This window comes from Syngnathus acus, chromosome 3 (genome assembly GCF_901709675.1).
Source record: "Syngnathus acus chromosome 3, fSynAcu1.2, whole genome shotgun sequence".
Classification (NCBI taxonomy): domain Eukaryota; kingdom Metazoa; phylum Chordata; class Actinopteri; order Syngnathiformes; family Syngnathidae; genus Syngnathus; species Syngnathus acus.
The window spans coordinates 1,326,419-1,353,341 of NC_051089.1; the positions used below are offsets into that span (position 1 = coordinate 1,326,419).

The following is a 26,923-nucleotide window of genomic DNA, read 5'->3' on the forward strand; positions in this document are numbered from 1 at the left end:
AATTAAAAATCACTGTCCAATTTGAAACGTAAATTCAAGACTGTTCATTTCAGGGTGGCCCAAACGCTGCGTGTGTCGCTGTCCATGGTGCTGAAAGGCCAACCTTGTTGCCGCAAATGCTTGGAAGAAATGGAATACAAAAATAATTAGGATAAGTGGTGAACAAAATGGATGAGTTACTGATGAACAATAACGGTGTCAAAAAACAAACAAATAAAATGGTGAATTCATTAACGTTGTTAAAGATTAGCAAAAAAAAAAAGAGAAAAGAATGAAATGACCTTATTTTTTACATGCCAAAAAGCAGAAAAGACGAGATAGAAATAAGATATGGAAACTAACATCACATTTGTTCGCTCCTGTTTGTGTTGAAGGGAAAGAGAAGAGAAGGAGGGAGAGAGAGAGCGCGATCGCGAGTGACAGACACGAAGAGCGCGACAAACGGACAGACAGCGGGAGAGCCAAGCGGCAAATCGGGATCTTCTTCCTTCTCGCTCGTTTGTGCTTTGGGGGATAAACTTTGCCTTAAAAAGTTCGCCGTTGAACAAGCTCTTTTATTTTGGAAGTTGCGCCACCGAAGTGTTGTTGGGTTTTTCTTTTGCGCGCACAATGGCACCGCGCGTCCTTCGCCTCTTTGCGCACCTCCACGCGGAGCTCCAGATGGGCGGAGAGCGATAAGAACAACACGCGTGGAGCGGACAACCTTGTGCGTGTGGATACAACGCCTCGTTTTCATGTAAAAGCTCGTCGCTTTTATTTTGGAGGAGTCTACCGAGGGCTCCGACCTGTGGTTTTAGCGGCTCCAGAGCGCACCTGTCTGACTCAACCATGTTGTCTTGTGGGAAATACTGCCTGCTTCTGGTCCTGCTCACCAAAAGTAACCTGGCCGACCAAGGAGTCTCAAATCAAGGTGAGAACACGTGACCTGGCTGCACCTTAGTGAGGATGAAGGAGCTTTAATTAACTTTAAATTAGAATAAAAAAACGCACCAATCCTAATTTACTGGAGCAGGCGTCAACTGATGGAAAATCTAGTTTCCATTTCAGAGGCTCTTACATACTGTAGTTCATAAATAATGCTGTATGTTATATAATCCCACTGGAGCTTGTGATTACATTTAACAATGATCTATGTTTCTTTTTGCACCACACCACCAGTGGTGCATAATATATGCATATATAACTATAAGTATCTATTTATTTATTTATTTACTTATTTATTTAAAAGATGCATCTTAGTAAATTAGAACGTTGTTGAAAAGCTCATTTATTTCAGTAGGTATTTCATTTATTTCAGTAGGTTCATTAAACAAATGGAAAAATATACGACCAATTCCTAACTAATACATTAAATATACGTATTTTATGTGATATTGTAAATTCCTTTAAATGGCGAATAAGCCATTTTCTTTTGCTGCTGCTGTAATAAATAAATAAATAAATAAATAAATAAATAAATAGGGATATTGTTTCCTCTTGTGCTAGCTAATTTATTGTTATTATTTTAATGAAGAATTTACTTATTTGTAAGTAAGCTGTGTGACTGACCATCAACGAATGGCGAGTGTCCCCTCAAAGTCACTCAGGATAGTTTGCAGCTCACTCATGACCTTAATGAGGATAAGCGGTGGAGAAGATGGATGGATGGGCAAATGTCCTTGTCTTTATTAAATATTTGTAAGCTTGCGCTAGCTGGATAAAGTGTTTGTTTTCACAAGGATGCTGCCTGCGGGTTATGCCATGACATCGTTCTCCACCTTCAAAGTCTTGCAGGGCAGAAAGAGAGAGACGTCGTTCCTGTGACGGCAAGTGTAAGCGTAAGCGAAAGCCTCTGGCAACTTGTCAGCTTTGGACTCGCCTTTTCCCACCTCTGTGCCAATTTTGTTGCTATCAGACACGTTGGCTTGTGCAGTCCCAGATGAATCCCTGGCAAACTCTCACTGCATGCTAAAATGTACAGATTTGAAATCATGAACGCAACGGGATAATTGCAGACTTCTCGAAACACAACCATCTTTTGAAATCTTCCACTTCACACATTGACAGAGGTCAGTTTAATATTCCTCAATGTTTAGGATACAAGTCATTTTCAGAGGACCGACAGCTCCTTCTACTCGGCAAATGTCAGAGTCTCCTTCACTTCATCACTTTACGTAAGTGCGGCGAGTTTTCCCCACAGGATGCGCGTCTGCTCGCTGGCTGCCTGTGCTAGCGACAGGCTTGAAGGGGGAGCCAAGGCAAGAGGGAGAAACTTGACAAAACTACAACGTGAGGAGTTTAAAATGTACTCACCGAGACTGCCGAGGTGCAATGAGTCTGGAATGTCAAGTAGCTGGGATGTTTTTGGGCAAAGAATTCTGGAAGATATACCAACATTTCGCACTTCATGTTTAAACTGGACAAAAAAAAAATTGCTCTTTGAAAATAAAGACATTTAGTTTGGCATCAATATTTGCAAGTTGCAGCTGCAGTTCTTCAATGATTATAATTGAGCGCAATCAGAAATTGGCCGACATCGGCAAACATCTGCCATTTGTTTCCAGGCGACAGATTTTTTTTGAGCTGCAAAAGTTTGGATTCAATTCAGATGAACACGTAGCGGCCAGCTAACGAGTAATAATAAGTTTTTTCTTACGTGTAGAAAAAGTGTCAATTGTTTTTGAGCAGTTGCCTTCGAAGCACCAAAGGCCCATTGGGAGCAGATCGATGGCAGCTAGAGTTTCTCACAGTTTGTGATGGAAGGCGAGTGGCCCGCATTATCTTGCTACTTAGGGAGGTTGGATGGTCCCGACGTTATTTGAATTGACTGATGGCTCTTAAAGAACCAGAACGGGGGGCCATTGTAGTCGAAAGGATGTCATTGATTGCAAGAGGTATATAAATTGGCTGAGCGCTCCCATCTTAATTGCATTGATTTTTTTTTTTCATCCCCGTCTCGAACATGGGTGATGAGAAGTTTGCTTCACTGTGAGAACAAACATTCATGACCTCTCCAATTTTTCTTTTTTTCCTGATTGGCATCCGTGAATGAAAGCTGGCCAGGAAACTTTTTCCGTTGTTGAGGTCTTCCTATAGTTTACTATAGATGTTTCGAATATTTGTCTCTTTCATAATGTTTGATTCGGTTACCAAAAGATTACGATTGTCTGCCAGAATACTCATTTCAAGTCAAAGGTATCCGCTTGTTTTGATGGCAGTAAAAATAATGGGAAATAATAATAATTATAAATAAATATAATAAATATAATAAAATATAAATATAATAATAAATAAATAAAATAAATAAAATAAATAAAATAAATAAAATAAATAAAATAATGTGACGGTATTTTGACACGGCGGCACAGTCAGCTGTAATTTACGGACAAAGGGGCAGTTCCTGAAACGCCACTAATCGCTCGATTTAGGCTAACTAAAGGTTATCGGCCGTGTTGATCCGCATCTAGAAAATGCGGGCGCGTCAGGTCATCTGAAGATGTGATGTCAACTGCTGGAGTGGGACTTGCTTTATTGCTAGAGATTGAAATTAACTGTCTGCGTGGAGACAAAGGAAATTGCACATTCATCATATCAAATTGGCTCGCAGGGTTCAGACAGATAATGACGCCAGTCGTGAGCGGAGAGCAGAGCTGGAGATTAGTCCTGTTTGTAGTCATACATTAAAAAAAAATACAGAACTCCGGCTGCTAGCACAGGAGATCAGTTGAACACAATTTGGAAGCGGGTTTGGGATAAAGGTTCAAACGAGCATCTCTCTCGTGCTGCAAAAATGTGTGTTGTGTTTCATTGAACAAACGGTACGATTGAGGCCAAATCACAAGGTAATTACAATCTCTATTTGTACTTGCATTTTCTGATTGGACAGCTGATTGCATTTGGGTTGGGTCCAATGTTTCGCATTCTCCCCAGTGGCAGAACAACAATGCTACCCAAATATGGAGAAAAAAAACAACTTGGAAGTTCCAAACATTCTCAACTGGCACGAGCTGTTTGAATTTGCCAACATCAGCAGAACATTTGCTCGGCAAAGAAATCATCTTCTTCTCCGTTTGCATTTACAACTGGAACGTAACTCACGGGGAAAATGCTGTGACTGAAAATTCATGCGGCTACAAAAATTACCTACCAGTGAAAAAAGACGATCAATCGGATTTTACAATGACGAGAAGAGACGCCGTGTGCTCGCTTCCTTTAATTATTAGCAAGACTTAATATGTACATGTGCTTCCAAATGCAAAAGCTATCACTAAAATGAAATTTGAAGAAAAAATGTAGCATATTTTGTTGATTGCCATTTTTATTGGTGCATCATTAACCTGACTGCAAGTTCTGTACACAGCATGGAAGTGACACGCTGCAGAGGTTACCGCAAGAGTCGTATATGAATAAGAAAAGGTTTTCACAAAGTAGACTTCCATGAAATTGAAAGAGCTTCATTTGCAAGTGCTATTTGCAGCAATGACCTGAGAGCTTGTAATTTGCAGTAAATGCTTCAAAGTGCTACAATCTCATAGCTTGTCGCAGTTTGGGATTTTCCGAGCCTTTTGTCCAAGTGTCAGTAAATTGCCTCTGTATGTTTCATACCCACGCGAAGAGATTTATTTTGAACGGAAAGGAGTCTATCAAAGATGGCCGTAAGATGACTTTTTGGCTGCAAGGGTCACATTTTCATTGGTCGAGATGTGACAAACTTGAAAGATTTGTGGTTAGAGTGAGAATTACAAATCAGTCATTTCTGTATTTATTTGTTTTATTTGTTTTTTTCTCATTTATTCATTTATTTATTTATTTATGTATTACTTTTTTATTTATTTATTCATTTATCCTTTCATCTGATTTGGGACAACCTCCTTGACCTCCACACAGGACGGTTCTTCTCTCCCTGATGGACTTTGGTGTCTATGGGAAAGCTCGAAAAGAGCTGTTATTTCACCCTCGGTTGAATCCGTTCCGACCGCTTCTGCCGCTCATTGACAGCTTGATACATATTGTCTGCTCTCCTTCCGTTTTGCCCTTTCCACCCCTCTTGGCCAGCTCTTCTTCTTCTCCATTTTACATTCTCTAACTTTCGCTCTGCTCTTTGCAGTGATTCTTTTGGACACCACGGCAGTGCTGGGGGAACTGGACTGGAAAACCTATCCCATCAATGGGGTGAGTCATATTAGCAAAATGAAAACTGAGCTGGTTTTGTAGCCCAAGTGCGGACAAAATATCCAGATATCAAGGTGACCCCCCGCCCTCCCTTTCTGATTGATAATTTAGATGAAATATTTGCAGAATATCACGTATCATATCATCCATCTCGAAAATCAGCGTATCCTATAACGCCAAATCCATTAGATAGTCCAAGGCAGTTTAGATTCAGCTGACACAGCAGATATTGGAGAGCTGATGACTGATGCACGTTTACATAAACTACCGCAAACTTCATATAAATAACATAAAGAGAGACTAAAAGCACCTCGTCGTCTCTTTATTCAGCAGGCTTGCTTAATGAGAAATCACAGTTGATTTCATTCTCATCAACGTATGAGATCAAACCGCAACCATCGGCGGGGAGCAGCAGTAATTTTTTGAAAATGTCAAGTCTAATTTAGGTCATGAAATGATAGCTGGAGATTTTTTGCTCTTGGCTTTTATCAAAAAAAAAAAAAAATCCTTTGCAGCAAAGCCAATATGAAGTCACAACATAAAGAAAACATTTGCGGCCAACTGCTGTCGCCACCTTGGAAAAAGTCTGAAAAAGCAACTTTGGCTGTAATTGGTCGAACAACAACACAAAACGTCAGCACGCAGATTCACATCAAATCAATAATTCATCACAGCTGCGGAGATGTAACGCATTTCTCATAATGCTTGACTCCCTCTCGCCTGTTTGGGAGACGATGACAAATTGGGCTGTTGTCATTTAAATCTGGCTGCTATTTTGCCAGCTTGACTTTTTTGTTATTGATAGAAGCCGATATGCATACATAACCTCATTTTAATCAAGTTTGTGCATAATTAGCTTTCTGATTCATCATCTGTCAAAGTTCACATTTTAAGCACGATAGCGTGGTATCTCCGATTATCAAATCGAGGCTGAACACGATTGCGGCAAGTCTCGTTTATAAAAGAGCAATATCAGCTCGTGTTGGTCAAAGCAGGTTACAAGACATCATCCAAAAAAATCGAGTCTCGCGAGTGGCTTCAAAGCTCCAGTTTTAAGCCAGCCAGAAACTCTCTGTTGTTTGAGCTCACTTGTCAAAGATTTCTTTCACAAGGCCCGTTGGGAGGAAAAAAAAAAAAAGTGCAACAAGAAGAGTTAGAAAGTTGCCGCAGTTGGTAGAAAGTTTTTCAATATTCTCAAAGTCACAGAAGAATTTAAAATCGCATTTAAGGCAGGGAACACAAACGTGTCAGAAAACAATGTGGGGCCTTTTACTAGCTGGCCATTTTCCAATTCATGGTGCTAAAATAGTAGCAACAGCGTGCTAACACACATTCAAGGTCTTCTGACTGCTCGCAATTAAAAATGAGATCACATGGCAAGTAGGTGAATAAAAGCTACACAAAGACAAAAGAAATTGTTCAACCTGATGGAGACATTTTTTAAAAATTTGTAAAAACACATTAGGATAAAGTGCAGTTGTACTCCACGGATCAAATGATAATGTAAAATTAAAAATGAGCTGAAATAAAACAATTATCTTAGCCATAAAAAATTAAAGAAAAGTTGTTGGTTTGGATGTGTGTGCGTGCACCTTTGTGCGTGTGTGTGTGTGTAAGAGTTAATAGGCTCCGTGATTAGTCGATGCATATCTGATGCAGCCCATCTTTCAAACGAGGTGCCGCAATTGTTTTTTTTCTTTCTTCGTTTTTGAACTATGCCGCATCCCAAGGGTACATTTTAGAACGTAGAATAACAAATGATAGTCCTTTTCAGTTTGTGCTCATAATGAAACTCCCATGACTTCATGCTGATCTTACGCACTGCATGAAATCCCATCCTAGTTTGTACAAAATCAATAAGTAGGGCAACAAGATGGTGTTTACTCAAGAATAACACATTTCATCTACGAATTGTCAAATTTGCAAAAGTGGCTCTTTTGAGCTTTGACTTTTGGACATGTAGCCTCAAGTTCTTCTGCATAATACATTGATAAACATGCTCATTTATTTTTCCATTGATGATAGCAAGATGCTATTTTTTAGATGCAAACTTCAATAATCATGTCATCTAATAAAATATATCATCAAAAAATAACCTTGGAAGAACAAACATGGGTGGAGGGACATTCTGTCGGTTTTTATGAATAGCCAGTGTTGAAGCAGAGCAGACAAATACGATCTGGCTGATGTAACATCTGGAAAACATTTCGATGAGGGAGGTACACGGCTGGAACACTTCAAGTCCCGACCGACTGCATCTTCAGAGGCAGCTCCCAAATCAAATTTGACCCAGATACTTTAGAAAGAAAACAAGTGCATGTATTTTTATTCATGTAACATTTGGACAAACGTATTGGGACGCCTGCAAAACTTTCAAAAAGATTCCGAGTGTGTTTTTGCTCTCTGCATAGTAATCGTCACCCTGTTCCCATTGTTTTTCTTTCCCCAGTGGGACGCAATCACCGAAATGGATGAACAGAACCGACCAATTCACACCTTCCAAGTTTGCCATGTCATGGAGCTTAACCAAAACAACTGGCTTCGATCCGGATGGATCCAACGGCAAGCCGCGCAGAGGGTCCGTAACGTATGCTTCCGATTGGCGGTCCGCGAAAATAATCAGAGAAGCAACCTCGGCCGCCGCGTGTGTCACATTAGCATATGGTACACTCATGCATACATTCATACTGTAATTGTGTCGCTTAGAAATTCATAAATGCAGTAGTAAGACATTAAAAATCTAAACGCCAAGCAGAGTAGGCCGCCTTGCGAGTAATGCATCAGACAAAAGACGATGCCGACGTGTACAGGTTCATCGATAAACATCATTTTAAATCATCCATGGGTTAGGGTTAGGGTTAGGGTTAGTCTTCCCTAATGGCCCAGCTTGACTGCATAACACACTTTTACAAAGCAAAGCGTTTAAAGATATATGTCGTGACCTCCAATATTTTTTTTAGCCTTCAGAATTAATCTCATGGCCTTGAATGCGTTTCCACTTCCTCGTAGGTATACGTGGAGCTTCGTTTTACTCTGAGGGACTGCAACTCCATTCCTTGGGTGTCGGGAACTTGTAAGGAAACCTTCAACCTGTTCTACCTGCAGACCAACGAACCGTTGACTTCCGGGACGCGATTTCGGCCCACCGACTATGCCAAGGTTGCGATCCCCCAAGATGGGCAAAAGACAAAAAAAAAAGTTCTAATCAAGTATTGATGATCACTTGAAGGTCGATACCATCGCAGCAGATGAGAGTTTTACTCAGACGGATCTCGGCGATCGCGTTCTCCGTCTCAACACTGAAATCCGGGAGGTGGGGCCGTTGACACTGAGGGGTTTCTACTTGGCCTTCCAGGACGTCGGAGCTTGTATTGCTCTCGTCTCGGTCAAGGTCGGTCCAAAATGTCTGGCCGTGAATTTTTCCTTTCTATTCGCCTTGACCTCTTTTTTAAAACTGCTTAGGTATTCTACAAACGCTGCCCGTCCACTTTGCGGAATCTGGCGGTGTTTCCTGATACGGTTCCACATAAGGACTCTTCCTCTCTGGTGGAGGTGAAGGGAGCCTGTGTGGAAAACGCCGAAGAGAAAAACCCGCCGAAATTGTACTGCGGTGCCGATGGAGACTGGTTGGTGCCGCTGGGTCACTGCGTATGCAGCATCGGACACGAGGAAATGGACGCCTACTGCCAGAGTAAGAACTCCTTAGCTGTAGTTCTGAATTGAAGAATAGAATAGAAGAATACAAAGCAATAGAATGGAAAAAGCTACGCTAACTGTTAGCTGACGTGCAAAAATGAAAACGCTGAGCACGAGTCGCTTGCTTGAGACAAGTATGATGTTTTGTGAGCACATGGGGATAGCAAATATATAAATATAATGATAATAATAATAATATATAAATATAATAATAATAATGAGAATAATGATGATAATAATATATAAAAATAAGAAATAGCAAATTTGATTGTTGATATGCATGTACCCAATTTAAAAAGACCATCTTCGATGCTCTTTCTTTCTTCTAAACAAATTAGGCCCAATGGAAATATGCCTCAAGCATGAACAAAGCAATCATCCAAAATTCATGCGCCTGGCAAAATTAAATTTGTTTTTGTGATCAAAAGTTAATGAGTCATGAATTACAGACATTTCATCTAAACCTGTTGACAAGTTATTGAGTAATGTTGGTGCAGTCAAATGCATTTCCCACTTTGGGTGGTGGAACGAATAATTCGCTCAAAGAAAAATAAGCGCAATAAGCTCCCATCACAATAATAGACCTCACTGGTCTTCTGGTTCCTGCCCGAGATCGACTTAAATAAAGCGCCTGTCCCAAAGGATCTCCTCAAGCTCTCCAATTCAACTCCCATCATAATCTTTTTACTTCTCTTGATTGACTTATCTCTCCCTTGTCCTTTTATTTGGAGTCTCCGTTCATTGCCCCGTTTTCATCATTTGCATTGTTGCTCATGACCATGATTTTGTCTTTCCAAACCAAAATGAGGCGGTATTTTTAAATCACAATCGACTTATTCCAACGGCTTCGTGATCGTTGTCGCATCAAGGCCTTTATTTGTCCATTTTTACAGCAATAAATGCCAAGCCGTCGGAGAAGCCGCATCGGTGAACTATTATTATGAGAGCGGAGGATGCTGATAAATACCGCAAGGTTTCTGTAAAAGGCTTTTTGGGATACGGAACTCTAATTAGTTGTATCAGCATTACTTAATGTGCCCCGAGAGTCCGACGAAAAGTTTACCACAGCTGTTGGCTTGCTCTGGATACTTGCTGGCCTGGTTTCTCAATTAGTGCAGACAGAGTGAGAGGCTAGCTGGCTAATTGCCTTCATTTGTTAGTTCCACTGCTAATTTAGCTTGCGTCTTGTCCTTTTCCACAAGTCCCCCAACCCTCTTTTTCATTTATAAGGCTCATACATAGTGTGGTAATGAAGGCTTGCGGTAAATTAAGATGCCCGGCGCGGTTACACTTGAAGCGCACACACCGTCATTTATTTTACAGACTGAGAGAAGAGTCTCGGCAGACCCCGGTTGAAACTCGGATGCAAATATGCAGTAAGCGGCGTTATTACAAAGAACCGGCGGTCATTAGCGTAGCCTGTATGCAGGACGAGCGCTAATATGGCCTTGATTAGATGCTGTGTTTGTTCGTTGGTAGCTTTCCCCATTTGTTCTCGATACGTTTGTGGGACTTTAAAGTGTGGTTGAACGCCACGGAGGCCCGTCACAAGTGATTAGTGATGAGACGAGAGATGGTGCCCTACATTTACCCTCCCTTTTGCGGACCCCCCGCCGACACTAGTTCGACATTCCCTTCTGAACTGGAGATGCGCCCGTGTCGAGTGGATCTCGACAGCCGCTTCAGTGAACAAGATTCGAGCAGCGACAAATAAAAGTTGCTGTACATATACTAGATAAATGGGGAGGTCTTTTTTTAAATTGTTTCCGGGAAAGAAATTTATTTATGTACTTTATATTGGGGCTGTACTAGAATACAGTTTATTTACACATCCACTCCAGTAGATGGCAGTGGTGCTCTCATTGTCAGTCTGCACAGGGAGTATTAGGGCTAATGGGTATATTTTTTAAGAACATTTATTAATTATACATGCCAAATTCCTGTTTGTCGACTGCTAGCATATATTGCCTCAGTGTGTGTGCCCAAGTAATTTATTCTAAAAATAATATAGATTAGTTTAACACATTTTAATCGACCGCAACTGATACACGTTTGAATGAAGTAAATCCAAAGGATTTTTTTACCCATTGTGAGCTTGTGGTTAATGCTGTTATTACGTATTGGCTTATCAATGAATGAATTTTTATTTGTTTCAAACAATACATCGATAAATAAAAACATCTAAGTGAAAGTCATGTAAATTACGAGTCCTAGATACAAAGAGAATACAAAATACAGCAGATAATGATGCATCAGCTATTACAATTCAATCTCTGATATCACTAAGTAGTCAAATTTCTATTAGAAAATGTGATCAATGGTAATCCTACCGCATTGCCTTGTAATCCGTGATTTTATTCATATCAAAATAATGTCATTGGACTTGGTGAACCTTTGCAGTAATAAAAAGAAAAAAAAAAAACCCGACAAAAAGCAGTGCACTTTGCAAGTAGTTGCAGGAAGTTTTGGCGTGAACTTGCGATGACTTCTGCTTTCTCCTCGTTTTCATTTTGGAACACTGCTTCAAAGGGAGCTCTGATCAAAGCTGTCTGAGAGGCAGCATGGGGAACGAGTGAGAGCCGGAGAGAAGGAGAGACAGCTACTGAGTGAGCGAGCCAGCCAGCTAGAATAGGGAAAACCCCAGCGCTCCCAAATATGAGCACAGCTTCTCTCCAACATGTCCATCTCTCCATCCCTAAACAAAGGTATCGGCCCGCTTTCCAACCCGAGAGCACGCCGCCAGACTGTTTTGACATCTCTGTCGAGCGCCTGATTATTCGATTCCTCTCATTCAGCGTCAGCCACCAGAGGATTAGGCTGGTTATATATCATGACCTAGATAAGGCAAAACATCATAGTGCTAATGCTATTTGTTCCATATCCTTTCATCATATTCCAGAGGAGACCCTGAACTACAGGGGGAGCTAATAGAGATGTCTTTTGGAACATGACTTGAATGCTAATAGAGATGCAAATCAGAGCAAAAGGATTCCTAAGCCATGGCGCACATACGAATATTCGGGCTTCAGTTTTTTCCATGTTTTGCGGCTTAAAGCTCACATTTCATTTCCGAGACAAGATATCAGTTCAAGCCCCGCCACCTCTTGTCTTTAAAGAGGCCCTATGTGTTATTCTGCTAAGTCATCGATACAAATCCAGCATTTTTATTTGTTAGGGCGAGGGGGGGCATCACACCCAACTCAAAATTTGCAATAATCATGTCACTGCGAGGCCCTTAGGTGGATGCCAAGGTTGCCGTGGAGACTCTAGGGGACGCCAAAAGTGATTGCAATTATATCCCAACACAACAATCTGATGAACTAGTTTTGAAATCAGAGACTAGTAAAAAATGTTCAAATAGTTTGCAAAGATGAATGGTAATCAAAATTGCTAGCAATAGCTGTATTTTTAAAAATTTGTAATTTTAGTAATGACACAATCTTTGCATCGACTTTGTAATCAAAATAGCTAGCAATAGCTCTATTTTTAAAAAGTGAAGACAATTTGTCATTTTAGTAATGACACAAAGTCTTTGCATCTCCTGTGTCATTACTAAAATTACAAATTGTCTTCACTTTTTAAAAATAGAGCCATTGCTAGCAATTATGATGAGCATTCTGTCTTTGCGGGCCACATAAAATGATGTGGAGGGCCGTATCTGGCCCCCAAGCCTTGAGTTTGACACCTTGCTTGAAGAGACTCCAAAAGTGATTGCAATTATAGTCCAACAAATGACTACTTTTGATCCTAGCATTTAAAGTCAAAAGGTAAAAAGAGCACATTGAAATTAATATGAAAAAATGGCAAAAAGAGAAGCAAAGAGAATTAGCATGAAATCAGCATTCCTGCCTGGGCAGAGCACTTGAATTACTGCATATTGTATTTCTAAAGTTCTGATTGTGGTAGATGCACTTGAAATAGTACAGTATATGAATATCATTTGTTATAGAGTTGTTTATATTCCAAATTGTTGCAAAACCGTGTTGACAAGCATACGCACACTTTGCTCAGGGTGGTCGTGCGTGCAAAACAAAAACCATCTTAGACAATGTCCTACCTTTCTTTGTCTTTGGGTGTGACCCTCGGTGCCAGATTGGTGCGGATGAGCCAGGAGGAAATCGATACATTCTTTGAGTTGTATGCGAGTCATTGTCCATTAAGGATCCGAGTTTACTCGGGGCCCGGATTGCCCAGACTGGCGCATCCCTCATTCTCTGTGAACTCTCCATCTGCATATCAAAGCGGGGGAGACCAGCGTAAACACACTTTCTGGCTCCATCTGTTTCTGACAAGCAAAAGCCAAGAGAAAACTTCCAGCTCCTGACGTCCAGGCAGTTCTTATCAAATGTGTCATTACATTCATGCAAATGTGCACGATAAGCCCCTGCAGGAGATCTCATTGAATCAGTCCAGGTTGTCACTGAACATGAAAGTCTCGGCCCTTCTCAATGCATAACTTTTTTTTTTAAACTACAATATCACAACAAACATTGTTATGATTACAAATCAAGTGAGTTCATTTGACTTGGCTCAGGATAAAGTTTGAGATGCAAACAAACATTTCCTGCTTTTGTTACTTTTGTGCTAACATGACCATTTGTGTTTGCAAATAGTCTGAGCATTTTTCATGCTTGATAAAAGGCCCCAAAGTTTACTGAGTCAAGCAATTTTTTAACAAACACACTATTAAGAGTATTGGGGAAACCTTTCAATAAAACCAAAAAATAAAATGAATAAAGTCACAACAATACCTCCAGTGAGAGCAAGAAAACAAACGGTTACAGGACAACAGAAAGCAGCAAACTAAAAACAAGCCAGTTGACAAGACGACCGGGAACACCTGGACAAGACGGGAGATGATTGGACGACACAAACGAACCGGGTCAACCGGCACAAATTGAAAAAAAAAGTTCTAATGAGCAGGACTGGACAAAACAAACTGTAATGAGAAATCGACATGAACAAATCATGACGATTTTTAACTGCAGTGTGAAAACACTTTGTGCCATAAGTTCAATAATATGATTTGAGTAGATGATTTTTTTCCAGATGGTGTTCTTAGGAATGAATTGCATTTTGCCGTTAGTACATTTCCACCAACTTGTTGGTCGACATGAATTGCACTAAAGTACGAAGGCCCATTACGATGTCACCTCCAATGAGACCTCTGAAACTAATTTGCATTTATTTTTTATTTTTATGAGCCCACTATTGGTTTGTATTGTGCATACATATTTTGGTGAAAATTGTGCCTTTCATGAATAAGAATGGGCTGGCTTATAAAATGCCATCGAAGTGATAGTGAACAAATTGGACTGAAATTGCTTTCTGAAGGTGATCTTGGGAGCTTGGAGCAGAGTGCAACAAACAGCTGCAAACTCAAATAAATCTCTTTCTTGCCTTAGGCGCAAGCTCAACGTAGGCGCCGCCGTGTATCACGTTAGCCAATATGCTTGAATGGTCAGTGAGTGGCTGAAGTTACAAAATAACTTTTCTCATCAGGCGTGATTTTGAATACCTGCCTCGGCACAGATAGAAATATTTCGAATCATTTGCAGTCTGCCGGTTTACTTTTGCTGACTCGGATTATTCTTTGTACTTTTGATTGCTTCTCTTCCATGTGTGCCTTTTGGAATTTCTATTGACTTTGCAGAGAATGGTGGAATCCCCAAATGCAAAGTTACCCCGAGTGCAACACATTTGCTTGCTTTTGTGTCAAGGAAGTTTGATCAATAATGTCCTTGGGAGCTTAGATTCTATAAGCGTCAGCTAGGATGGACTCCGACGTTAAAAACGAATTATTGTCAAAAATGCATATATAAAAAAATATATTTAAAAATATAAAATACAAAAATATAAATATATATAAAATATATATTATATAATATATATAATATAAAATGAGAATGTGCACATATATGATCATATAGTGTGTCTACTCCACTTTTGTTGAATAATATTCTAATGCTGAAGTAATTACTCATGGTGAATAATAATTATTCATGAATTCGTTGTTGCCACTGTGTGTGACTTTTTTTTTCCCGCAACTGCATCGTTACATAACTTTCCATTTATGTAGCATCATTTTCACTCTCGCATTAAGGCTCGATTAATTGTGTCTGTCAAGATAAGTTAGGGCAAACGGAATCAATGTTTTATTTCTGTCTTCTGGCGGAAATGGAAAAGGAGAGGAAAGAAAAAACATCCAAAAAGGTGAAAGATGGCCTGATGGGAATAGAGGGCAATAATATGATTGCTTGTTTAACAGCAGACAACTTGATGGAGCAATAAAGTCAGACTGTCTGTCAATCATGCTTTTCAGAGAGAAGCCATTCCAGCATTTTTGACTGGTTCTGTTCTAATGCAGGTGTAGAAAACATCATGGGATGGATATTTGCTGTTCAGAGTAAAAATCTCTCTGCAATATTCAGATGGACCGACCGCTATGAATTTTACATCCGATCTGACTGCGGCACGTCGGCCTTTTATAGACTCCATTAGAACACGTCGGGGAAAGAAGTTGTCAACAAAAACTTTGGGCTTCCTGCAGCAAAATATTGTCAGTCTACTCCTCCCCGCCGTAAAAAAGCTTCTCGAGGGAATCTGCCAAAATTAAAGAAGCATATGAGCTTGTTTTGCTCGTGTCCAAACTGACTCACTCCGCATTTCCCAAAAGTCATGAATCTTGCTTCAGCAGTACTGTCATCCAAAAAAATGTTTGTGAGTTTTGGTTTTATTTTTCTATATTTATTTTATTTTTTATTTCTATCTTTTTTTAATGTGTTTGTGAGTTTTTATTCTATTTTTTTTATATTTGTTATTTTTTCATTTTTATTTAAATTTTTCTTTCTTTAACACTGCTTTTCTGGTCTGCTCGTCCATTTTCCAGCATGTTTTCTTTTCTGTTTTTCTTTTCTTTTTTTTCTTCTTTTTATACTGATTTTCCGGTCTGCTTGTCCGTTTTGCAGCATGTTTTTATTGTATTTTATTTTTTCATTTTTGTTTTTTTCTTTTACTACTGATTTTCTGGTCTGCTTGTCCATTTTGCAGCCTGTAAGCCCGGTTTCTTCAAGCCGTATGCGGGCAACATGAAATGCTCCGAGTGCCCTCCACACAGCGCCAGCCACGACCAGGCCGCCACCATGTGTCACTGCGAAAAAGGCTTCTACAGGGCTGTCAAGGACCCCTCCACCATGGCGTGCACAAGTAGGCCCAGTTGCAGCAGCAGCAAAACCGAGAATCGTTTCATGACGGCTCTTTTGCATTCCAATCATCCGTCTGCTTCATGTTTATTCTTTCCCATATCTTTTATACCACTGCAATTATGGACAATATAAACATACGTGTTGATCATAGCCTCGGCGTGAGCTAACATGTTTTTGTCAATAGCTTTGTAATAGGCATCGGCAGTGTTGGAATAAAATAGTCAAGCTTCTGACCAAGCCTCCCACGCGTGGCACTTAAACGCACACTTACTGTTTTCGTTGTATTCACGTTGCCAAAAGAGATACTTCATCAGCGGGGAAGAAGCTTCACACATGCATCGCTTGCTTTAAAATTAGATTTCTGTTTTATTTTGTGAGTGTGAGCTGAAGAACCTCCTCCTCCTCCTCCGCACAGCATTATGTAACCATTCGTGTCAACACCTTGCAACTTAAAACAAATGTTTCAAGTAGTCTTGAGTTCTAAAAGTGTGTATTGCAGCTCATTTCATCATTCTTGGCACCTGTCACTCCACTTTTGAATATTAATATTATTCTGGGGACAGCATCATCGTCCATGCAGTTATAATGGTGGATAAGGTTTTTTTTTTTTTCTGGCAGGGCCTCCATCGGCACCCAGGAACCTGGTGTCTTTAATCAACGACACGGCCCTGTTCCTGCAGTGGATGCCTCCGAGCGACACGGGCGGCCGCGGCGACATCACCTACAATGTCCTGTGCCAGCGTTGCGACGGCGGCGGGACGCAATGCGGCCCTTGCGAGCCGGACCTGAGATTCATCCCACGGCCGCTGGGTTTGAGCGGGATCTCGGTGGCCATTTTGGATTTTGCCACGCCGGCGAACTACACCTTCCTGGTGGAGGCTGTGAACGGCGTGTCTGGGCTGGCCGTGGCTGCACGTGCGCTGATTAACGTTACGGTCAACACCCACCAAGCTGGTGAGTGTCTCAAGTTCAATTGTGTGATTTTTTTTTTTTCAGTTTAGCAGGGAGCAAAACAATGTGACTTTGGCAAAAAATATGATCATTCTGGCACGATGATCTCTTTTGCAAATATCCACCCTTCCCGTACTTTATAAATATTCAAAATTGGGTCCAATAGAAAGACGCCTGCAAAATCGGGTCATCGTTTTAGGAAGCAGAGAAATCACAATTAGGAATATTTATGTTCACATCTTTGGTGTGACATATGTATGCCATTAGCGCTGGCAGACATTGTCGTGGCGGAGCCGTATTTGCTCTCCCGAGCTTTGGGTTTTAGTTAGCAAAGTTTCCGTTTTGTGCTGATAATGTCAAAAGGTGAAGCCCATTTCGGCGCTCGGTCCGCCCGGCGCGGCGTTGAACTTTGTCTTCATTTGCAGAACCCTGCTGAGGCCAGGTCATATGCACTCTGCAATCGTCACTGATGCCTCGAGTGAGGAACCCAAAGTTCACTGGAAATTTGAACTCTATTCTGCGGAGACAAATATAGATTGAATAATTGATACCTAGATCAGCATAAACTGTGGAAAAGATGGAGAGTTGATGAATAAATTATAAAGGTTGCATATACACTACATGTGCTCATACTTTCCCTTTTGTTGTATGGACGGAAAATCCGAGGTGGGAGAAAATTGCGCTCAGAAGTTGCGAATGTGGATCAGCCTTACTGATGATCCAATTATTTCGAGGGGGAAAAAAAAAACACCTCGATTCTAATTGTCCTGAATTTGCCCTTTTAAGATGAAGGATTGTATTTATGAGCTTTTTCCCAAATGTTCTGCTTTTGGCTCGTCGCCAGGTGGAATGTCAGGTATGTGTGTCACAAAGCATCCCCGGGCCATCAGACTGACAGCAGGAAGTTTGGGATGCAAAATAATCTCAGGAGAGGAGACGCGGCCCGGGGGGATGTTCCCATTAGGGTGCCGAGAAAGGATTAACTTGTCAAACTGCCTCTGCTCAATTGACATATACTATACACGCACGCGCTCAGGCGTTGACACCTTTTTGCGCTCGCCACCGACAGTCTTGCATGTGGAGTGCGACAGCAGCCCACCTGCTTTTCTTCATTAGCATAGCGTATGTAGGCTAGCTGTACTACTTGACTTAATATGGACCCTATTATTCACCTCGTGCCATTATGAAAATAAAAATCGGACGTAAATTGTTTCCATTATTGAGGGTTAGTCATTTTCAGGGTGTTTTGTGCTTTTAGTCACGTTTTCAATCCAACTGTGTACCAGCTAGCTAACCGGCAATGGTTCGTTCGTTTCTCCGGGTAGTTTGTTGTTTGGATTTTGTGACGCCAGTCCTGGATCTTTTCTGACACACCTTGTGAGTTCTTATAGCAGGGGTGTCAAACTCATTTTTGCCGCGGGCCACATTGTAGTCATAGTTTCTTTCGGAGGGCCATTATAACTGTCAACCTAAATAAATTTATGAACTCCTCATATGATATCATAGTGTAAGCTACAAAACAAACGGACAAATAACTCATTTTCAAATCAGACTAATAAACTGTTCAAACATTTTAAAAAGATGAGTTTTAAAGGTGAAGACAATTTGATGCACATTTTGTCTTTGCGGGCCACATGAAATGATGTGGCGGGCCACATCTGGCCCCCGGGCCTTGCGTTTGACACGTGTTTGTTTTCAATTCTTTGTCCCAATAATGGTCTGTATGTCAAGTCTCAGTGCGACTGGCGCAATACTGAAAGGAGTCAGTTACTTTGCAGACGAGTTAAGTGAAACCGGAAAGAATTCCCGAATAAGAAAAAAACAGCAACACAAGAGCAGTGACAGTTTGACAAGTGTTTTTGGATTCCGGAGAGGTGACGTGTCTGATCTGGCTTTTCGACATGGTCAGCATACAAAATATATTCTGTCGTTTCTTTCTGCAAGCAGCCACAGCAACTGGACTTTTTTTTTTTAGCCTGATGGGTTGAGGTGATACCACTTCGCAATGCATGAGGGCATGGAGAGCGTGCAGGACAATGGCTTGAAGGCATTCAACAGTGAACTGCACGCTGCTCTAAATAGACTTCCATTATTGCTCAGCAAAGCATTATTCAGCCCTCAAATTTCACTGCGCCGCTAAGAGGCCGAGGCTGCTTCATTTATGTATTTATGTCCATTAAAAAATATCAATTGGAGCAGTACTTGGGTTAAAAATGACACCCCATCAAATCTTTTGAGAAATAAATAGAATTACAAAAGAAAATCAATAGGATATAAAAGAACGTGTCCACGTGAGCGATGGAAATATTTCAGTTTTCGATACGCTGCGGCTGTCCACTTGTGTTCGGAGTTCTGGAGATGCACGCTGAGCTCAGGAGGGAACCGGGCCATACATATGCAACGTAATGTCATGTTAAATGTGGCCAAAGTTTCAGCTAACGAGGTCACGCGTGTGCATGTGCCTTTTTTCCTTCCCGGCGTAATGCGTTGCCCTTATTCGAGGGATTCTCTCACGGCTTTCTTGCTTTTCTCCGGTGGGCTCGCTTCTGTTTTCATGGACTTTCCTTTGGGAATAAAGCCGACATCTATTTATATGCTCAGATGCTGGAGAGATCCAAACCCATGGGACATCTTCACAGCTAGCCCAGCTCCCTCCTTCGCTTCCTCTTCACTTTCCACCTCCTGTCCTTTCCATCTACTCCAGCTATTATTTCAGTCCGTGTGTAGCGGTTTACCGTTTCGATTTGACATCTTCCTGCTCTGTTTTATTCGGTGTTCTTCAAATGATGGCAAATGTGCGCTTGTTAATAAAGGAGCATGTCAAACTGTACATTTTGATGTCATCCAGATGAGAAATTTCACAAGCCCATACTATCATGTCTTATCCTGGCCCATAACTCATTTCCCTATAAAGTTGAATGGAACTTATTTTGCAACTAACGTCCTAGGAGCAAAAACAAAGTTTCAAGGGTGGTGATATGTATGCATAAATCACCTTGCGATCGCCTCTAGACATGCAGATCCTCCTCCACCAAGTGTAAGCTATGCATTTTTATTCAGGCAGACACACTGAAAATCATTGCAGTGGCTTATTTTAGCATCGCTAAGCAAGATGGCTGATGCGCCTGCTGAGAGCATTTTCAATCTTAAATCTTTGGTTGCATCTACTTTGTTTGCTACAAAAAAAAATGTGGTGGTGGTGACAGGCTAATTTATTCAAATCAGCATTTGCGTGCATATTTGGTATTAATATTCCCGTGTTAATGTTTTACTTGACGCCTCTCACCCTTTCCTCTCGCGACCTTGCCGAGGCTACGTAGCTTAGCACACGGATGACCATCCACGTGAAAACATTTGCCGCCATTATTTAATTTGCCAACAGCAGCCTGCCGTTTTCAAAGAAGACATGATCACATCGTGGCATCCTTTGCCGAACAACAAAGTCAAATTTGTTCTAATTAGCAACTGATTGAAATAAAGGATCATTTAGTCTTGTAGCGCCATTTCCCTCAGGATTGGATGTCGATTTGAAAAAATTGGTAGAAAATTACTCAGTCAAGTTAAATGTCTTTTCCTGCATAACGTGGTCAAAATATGAGTTAAATGTAAATAAATGATACTGTCTGATTATAGACAACATTTATTTTCATCTGAAAATGCACCAAATGCACAATTTGGGATGTGATATGTTACAGTATATTTTATTTCAACTTATTTCTGCCGCATTCAGCTAAATGTTGGTTTGCCGTGAAAGCAAAAAATAAGTTGTCATTCTATTTCACACATGGCAACGTAACCAAATAATACTTTTTTAGCACTTTTGGTTTTTATACCAAGGCTGTAATGATGAATCAAAAATCTATTTTATCTGCTTAAAAATGAAAAGAAATCAAATTGGACTAATGATCTCCCTAGTTTATAGCCTGACTTATTTGGGATGACGTGAGCCGTTAATTAACAAGAGTTGCAATATCGTACATCTCCGTTGCCACCTTCGTTGACAGCAGGAGGGGTGCGTGCGTGTTTGTGTATGTGTGTGCGTGTGTGTTACTAAGAATTCCAGACATCAGTAAATGCATGTGTTATCAGACTCTGCAATGCTTAATGGTGCTATTTTGATTTCTGACCCATTTTGCCAGATGATTGTTGTTGATGAAAGCATTTTTTTTGAATAGTCCTATATTGTGCTCTTGAAAGTCAATGTTGAACAAACTTTACACAAACATATTGTTCCACCTCGGGCATGAGTTTTCCAGCAGTCAGCATCCAACTTCTCCATTCATTCCCCGGCCGCCCACCCCTGCTCGATTTTGCTTAAAAATAGCTGCAGTGGCGGAGCTGCTCAAGTGTGACGCATCACGTCGGCTTGAGTTGCCGCTGGAAAATCTCGGTTTCATGACAAGATGCCAAGTCGCGTCTGCCTGTGACTTGTGGTGATTGCATCACCTCTCCCAAGTGTTGATCTCTGCCTTTTGACCTTTAGCGGGTCATCTTCAGATGATGATGGCTGTTTATAGAATTTGCATTTGAGTAATAAAATCCTGAGCAAGACTTTTGCTTGCTTATATTTAGTGAGGGTTGGATGAATAATTGATAGTAAATATTTGATTCGCCCTGAGATATTTTTCTGGCATCTTAGTCTCCCAATTTTTTTTTTATCAACACTCACATGAGGTGTGTTGTTTAATGTCGTGTGAATCCGCTATTTGTTTTCTTTGGCTAGCAACTGAGGCTCTGTATTATGTATGTGCCAGAAGCATTCTTTTCAAAGTGTGTGTGTGTGTGGGTGTGTTTTCGATTTATGAAAACTTTTCTTACTAAGCCGCTTTAGAAATGATGTTTTGAAAGCACCTCTCTGAAACACTTTGGAGTCCACTTCAATCAACGAATAATATCCGATGCGGCCTTTGCAGACTACAGTCGAAATTCTTGCTTCAGATGTGCTCTTTATACAATTTTTTTTTTACTTATGCTATACATCAAACTGGTATATTATTCATATCAAATATTTACATCTAAGATATCGTATTTAAAAATTATATTTGAATATTGGGAAATGGGTACGCATCGTAGCCAAAATATGAGACAGAATCATTTTTCAATCACTTGTTACGTCATCTCTGCTGTTCCCTTGTGTCCTCAGGTCCTGCTCTGGTGGGTGTCATCAAAAAGGACTGGTCCTCTGATAACAGCATCGCCCTCTCGTGGACAGAAGAGGAACATCCACCATTGGACATTGTCGACTATGAAGTCAAATACTATGAGAAGGTGATTACTGATCATGTTTAATGCTGGACATTAAAATGATTTATATTTTCCCCTTTGTGTTTGCTCTTTTTAAAGGAACAAGAGCAGCTGAGCTACTCGTCTACGCGGACAAAGCATCCCAGTGTGGTGGTGACGGGGCTCCGACCCTCGACCGTCTACGTCTTCCATGTGCGGGCTCGAACAACCGCCGGCTACACGGCATACAGCTCCAACTTTGAGTTCTCCACCGCAGCCGAAGGTGCGAGCGATTGGCATTGGACAATTCGTTTTGTCATCAGGGCTTCTTCAAGCATGATCCATTTCTCAACTCAGAGCTGGGCAGCTGGACTTTAAATAGTTTTCATGTCTATATAATGCCCTGCTGATTCCAATGATGCAAAACTTTCTTTGGATTATTCTCGGAACATTTCCATAAACACTCCCACGTTGGCCGCAACATTAGGTCAAGCCGCAATGTGAACTCCAATGTTTGAAAATACCACAGAGAGTTTGAATGGACACAATCAGCCATTGGTGTTATCACAAATTCCAAAACAACACATTGAATTATCTCTCCAACAGCGAAGCCATTTTTTTCTTCTTCTTATTTAGATCCCGATGTGGCTGATCAGGGTCAAGTGTTGGTCGTTGTCACCGCGTCGGTTGGCGGCTTCTCACTCTTGGTCATCCTCACCCTGTTTCTTCTCATAACTGGACGGTGAGGCGCTTAGTGCATCTCGCCTGCACACACGCAACCACACACACACACACACGCACGCGCTGTGGCGCTCCGGGCCAAAGTCTCCTAATGGACTCTCTTTTAGCAGCAAGCGGGCGCTATTATTTTCCAAACGACTGAACAAATTTTCTGCTTAATTACTCAGCATGTAATGCAGCAAGCAGCCATTTGATCCATTCCATTAGCTCCCTCTGGTTAGCTCACATTTTAGTTATTAGAGGGCCTCTGCTTCACAGAGTTTTATCATTAGCAGCCGTTCATGGTAAACAAAGAAAAATGACCAAGCAACAGTCGATAATTCTGCTGTTTTGGACTGTAATCCGACTTGGCGGTCTTCTTAAACGTGAGTCCCTGCAAATTTAGCAATTCAGAACTTAACAGCGGATTCGGTATTCAGCTCATCAAAATGGCTGTCTTATTTGTGGCCCTCAGATCATGTCAGTTTTGTTGACAATGTATGAACTTAGTATCTGGGAGGGGGACAATATGATATTGCGCAAACGCGACTTGATTTGATGGTCCGACGTCGTCGTAGTGACCTGCACTGACTCGCTCTGTCGTGAATGCGTTCAGGTGTCAAGGCTATATCAAAGCCAGGATGAAGTCACAGGAAACCCGCAGGACACGATTCCGCAGTGGCCACGGTAAAGAATCACCAAGACAAATAAATCCCCAACAACACTTCACATGAACTCATTCCCTGCCATGCCAGTTAATATCTTTGACGTCTATAACCGTCAATGGCACTGAATGAGTTGTGTCAAGTCTGACGTCTTTTTTCTCCTCCCAGTTCCGTTCTCCGGAATAAAGACTTATGTGGATCCAGACACGTATGAGGACCCCACTCAGGCTGTGGAGGAATTTGCAAAAGAGATAGACCCCTCATCTATATGCATCGATCGGGTGATTGGCACAGGTGAATATCAATTTTGTGGACAGACAGAGAGAGTACTTGAATAATTGACCAAGGTCTGCATACCGGAAAAGTACTGCATATAAAATGACCCTTGCCTGGCCACAAAAAAGAAAAGATGTACAAATGGTAACGAATGGAAATTGATATGTAAAGTCATTTATTTCGCAATAGAGATGACATTTTAACACCGAAATTGTATGATTTTTTTTAAAAGAGCAAAGCATTTACATAAGTTCATTTTTCTGACAACACAGCGCCATCTGCTGGGGACATTTTACCAAGCACAGCTTTTCGGAGCCACTTTGGATGAATAAAGTAAAAATGTAGTCCACGACTGCTCCCACAGGGGAATTTGGAGAGGTCTGCAGTGGTCGTCTGCACATACCTGGAAGGCTGGACATCACCGTGGCCATCAAAACCCTGAAAGGCGGCTACATGGAGCATCAGCGGCGAGACTTTTTACGCGAAGCGTCAATCATGGGACAGTTTGACAGCCCCAACATCATCAGACTCGAGGGCGTGGTCACCAAAAGTAAGATCCTCGCTTGCTTCCCTGGGAGCATTTCAAAGCTGATGGATATTCTCAAAATGGAGTCCATCTTGACTTTCCCTCAGGCAGGCCGGTGATGATCGTGGTGGAGTACATGGCAAACGGAGCGCTTGACTCTTTCCTACGGGTTTGAACATATTGTCACAGAATGTATATTTTGCACATTCTTCCTATCGACTCATTTGAAGCCGCAAGCAACGTTCCCGTATTTGCTTTCCGCCAGGCGCGTGAAGGTCAATTCACCGTGCTCCAGCTGGTGGGGATGATGCGCGGCGTGGCCGTGGGCATGGCCTACCTCTCGGACATGGGTTACGTTCACAGAGACCTCGCCGCTCGCAACATTCTGGTCGACGCCAACTTGGTGTGTAAAGTGTCCGACTTTGGCATGTCCAGAGTCATGGAGGACGACACGGAGGCCACCTACACCGCCTCGGTGAACGTGAGTGTGCGATTAAAGTTCCCCGCGGCTTATCTAACTCCCCCTCAAGGTCCGCATCCTCAAATGATTATTCAGTCGTACTTTTATCATCAGGGAGGAAAGATACCCATTCGCTGGACGGCACCAGAGGCCATCGCGTATGGAAAGTTCTCCTCGGTCAGCGACGTTTGGAGTTTTGGTATCGTCATGTGGGAGGTGATGTCATACGGCGAGAGGCCTTACTGGGAGATGTCCAATCAAGATGTAAGATTGAGATCGACCTTGGATTGACGGTACGCACACCTCGGACAATCGTTGTCTTTCCAATGTTCCCAGGTCATTTTATCAATGGAGGAGGGCTATCGATTACCTGCTCCGATGGGCTGTCCCGTCACGCTGCACCAGCTGATGTTGCACTGCTGGCAGAAGGAGCCCGCTCAGCGGCCACGATTCAACAATGTGCTTTGTTTCCTGGACAAACTCATCATTAACCCCAGCGGGCTCCTCACTCTGGTGAACGAGTCACTCAGGTACGTTTCAACTCACACACACGAGAGGAACAAATGAGCCCTACAGAATTTCCAATCAGATCAAATGCGAGATGTGTCCATCTGAAAAGATCATGACAAGCAGGGCACTCTGTTCTATTCCAGCCCTGTAGGTGCAGCACCATCTGCTGGATCCGCGTGGTCACTGCACCACATTGCCCCGATGCAAATGGACTGTAATGGCGAAAAGAGAAAAGCGTTATTATCAGAGTGAGTACAGTAAGGGCAAGATTTCGACGCGTTTTTCTGCTGCTTATTCTTCTCAAACACTGCCTCAGTTTCCCCGATTCTCCCGACGATTTGCCCGACTACCCTCTCTTCATCTCCATCGGAGACTGGCTTGATTCCATCAAAATGAGCCAGTACAAGAACAACTTCATTGCAGCTGGATATACAACGCTGGATTCCATTTCCACAATGAGCATCGAGTGAGTGAGCCTGAACGTAATTGAAGGATTTTTTTTGTTGCTTATACCAGTTATTCCTGACTCTTTGACCTTCCTCATTCTTCTTCTTATTTTATTTTATTTTTATTTTATTTTTTTTAAATTATTACAATTCACGCAATATAAGACTTTAGTCTTTGACTGGCTCTTTTAAAATATTTTTTTTATCCCCCTCAGTGACATCAGGCGAATCGGGATCTGCTTGATCGGGCACCAGAGGCGGATCATAAGCAGCATCCAATCTTTGCGTCTGCAGTTTCACCATATCCAACGTAGCGGCTTTCAAGTGTGAGGTCTTCACACAAAAGCCAGACTGTGTGCAGACATTTGATGGATTGATTGCACACCAGATCGAGGAAGTGTCACACACTGCCGACGAGAGCAATCGGGAGCTTGACAACGTGGAGCCAGGTGAACACGTCACGCCGACACTGATGGCCGCTCCACCACGACGAACCTCACTTGGTCGTGGCAAAATGTGATAACTCAGCAAATATTCAAATTCATTTGAATTGTAAGACTTGCGATATTTCCCTCCAGTGTTGATTCAAGTGCCAGTTGATGCCTCCACTCTTCCCAAGAGACAATCCAATGGTTGCTTTTCATTGATTTTGAATGGTCTCAAATTGGATACCTCAAGACCAGAGATAATGTGGAGAGAACATTATGTCATGTATGCCTCACGAGGTCATTTTAATAAGAAATTCGATTGCCGGTTTAAATATTTCACCGGGAATACAAAGTGTCAAAATGGTCACAATCACAATCCTCTTTTTGAACTGAAGACAAGTGAATGTCAAAAGATTTTATAGAAACGTGTTCTATCCTCTTGGTATTGCAAAGTGTGTCTTGTACTGAAAGTCACGTGACAGCTGTATGTTTCTTCCTGAATAAACAACTCTATTTTAATGCATTGTTTTGATCTTGTTCACCTCAAACACTAAATGGGATATTTCACGCATTGTGTCAGGCACACGTACACACATGCAGCGACAAAGGTATCCATGGATGCGCCCACAAGCACAAACACACAATCATTGTTCCTCTTAACTGACA

General features: G+C 41.6%; 1 protein-coding gene and 2 long non-coding RNA genes across 5 annotated transcripts; 1 reads left to right on the forward strand and 2 right to left on the reverse strand.

Moving 5' to 3' along the window:
- Positions 1–405: 405 nt before the first annotated feature.
- On the forward strand, positions 406–26,776 carry LOC119120626 (ephrin type-A receptor 6-like). 3 transcript variants are annotated; one of them, XM_037247693.1, is made up of 21 exons: positions 410–910; positions 5,087–5,151; positions 7,601–7,729; positions 8,161–8,310; positions 8,381–8,542; positions 8,614–8,842; positions 15,898–16,053; positions 16,671–17,006; positions 22,147–22,271; positions 22,347–22,509; positions 22,863–22,968; positions 23,563–23,633; positions 23,780–23,905; positions 24,252–24,437; positions 24,521–24,582; positions 24,679–24,894; positions 24,970–25,137; positions 25,210–25,403; positions 25,527–25,631; positions 25,700–25,849; positions 26,045–26,776. In XM_037247693.1, the coding sequence occupies exons 1-21, from the start codon at positions 829–831 to the stop codon at positions 26,157–26,159; spliced, it is 3,096 nt and encodes a 1,031-aa protein (XP_037103588.1). In that variant the 5' UTR covers positions 410–828; the 3' UTR covers positions 26,160–26,776. The 3 variants fall into 3 exon arrangements, with proteins under 3 accessions (XP_037103590.1, XP_037103588.1, XP_037103589.1); XM_037247694.1 differs by having other exon boundaries at positions 411–910; positions 24,988–25,137; XM_037247695.1 differs by lacking the exons at positions 24,970–25,137; positions 25,210–25,403; positions 25,527–25,631; positions 25,700–25,849; positions 26,045–26,776 and having other exon boundaries at positions 406–910; positions 24,521–24,605; positions 24,679–24,804.
- Positions 1,480–2,355, reverse strand: LOC119120630. The gene is made up of 2 exons (XR_005097554.1): positions 2,293–2,355; positions 1,480–2,219 (listed from the first exon to the last, which is right to left on the reverse strand). It is a non-coding gene; the product is annotated as an uncharacterized LOC119120630 (long non-coding RNA).
- Positions 5,836–21,330, reverse strand: LOC119120629. The gene is made up of 3 exons (XR_005097553.1): positions 21,131–21,330; positions 12,905–13,076; positions 5,836–5,846 (listed from the first exon to the last, which is right to left on the reverse strand). It is a non-coding gene; the product is annotated as an uncharacterized LOC119120629 (long non-coding RNA).
- Positions 26,777–26,923: the final 147 nt, after the last annotated feature.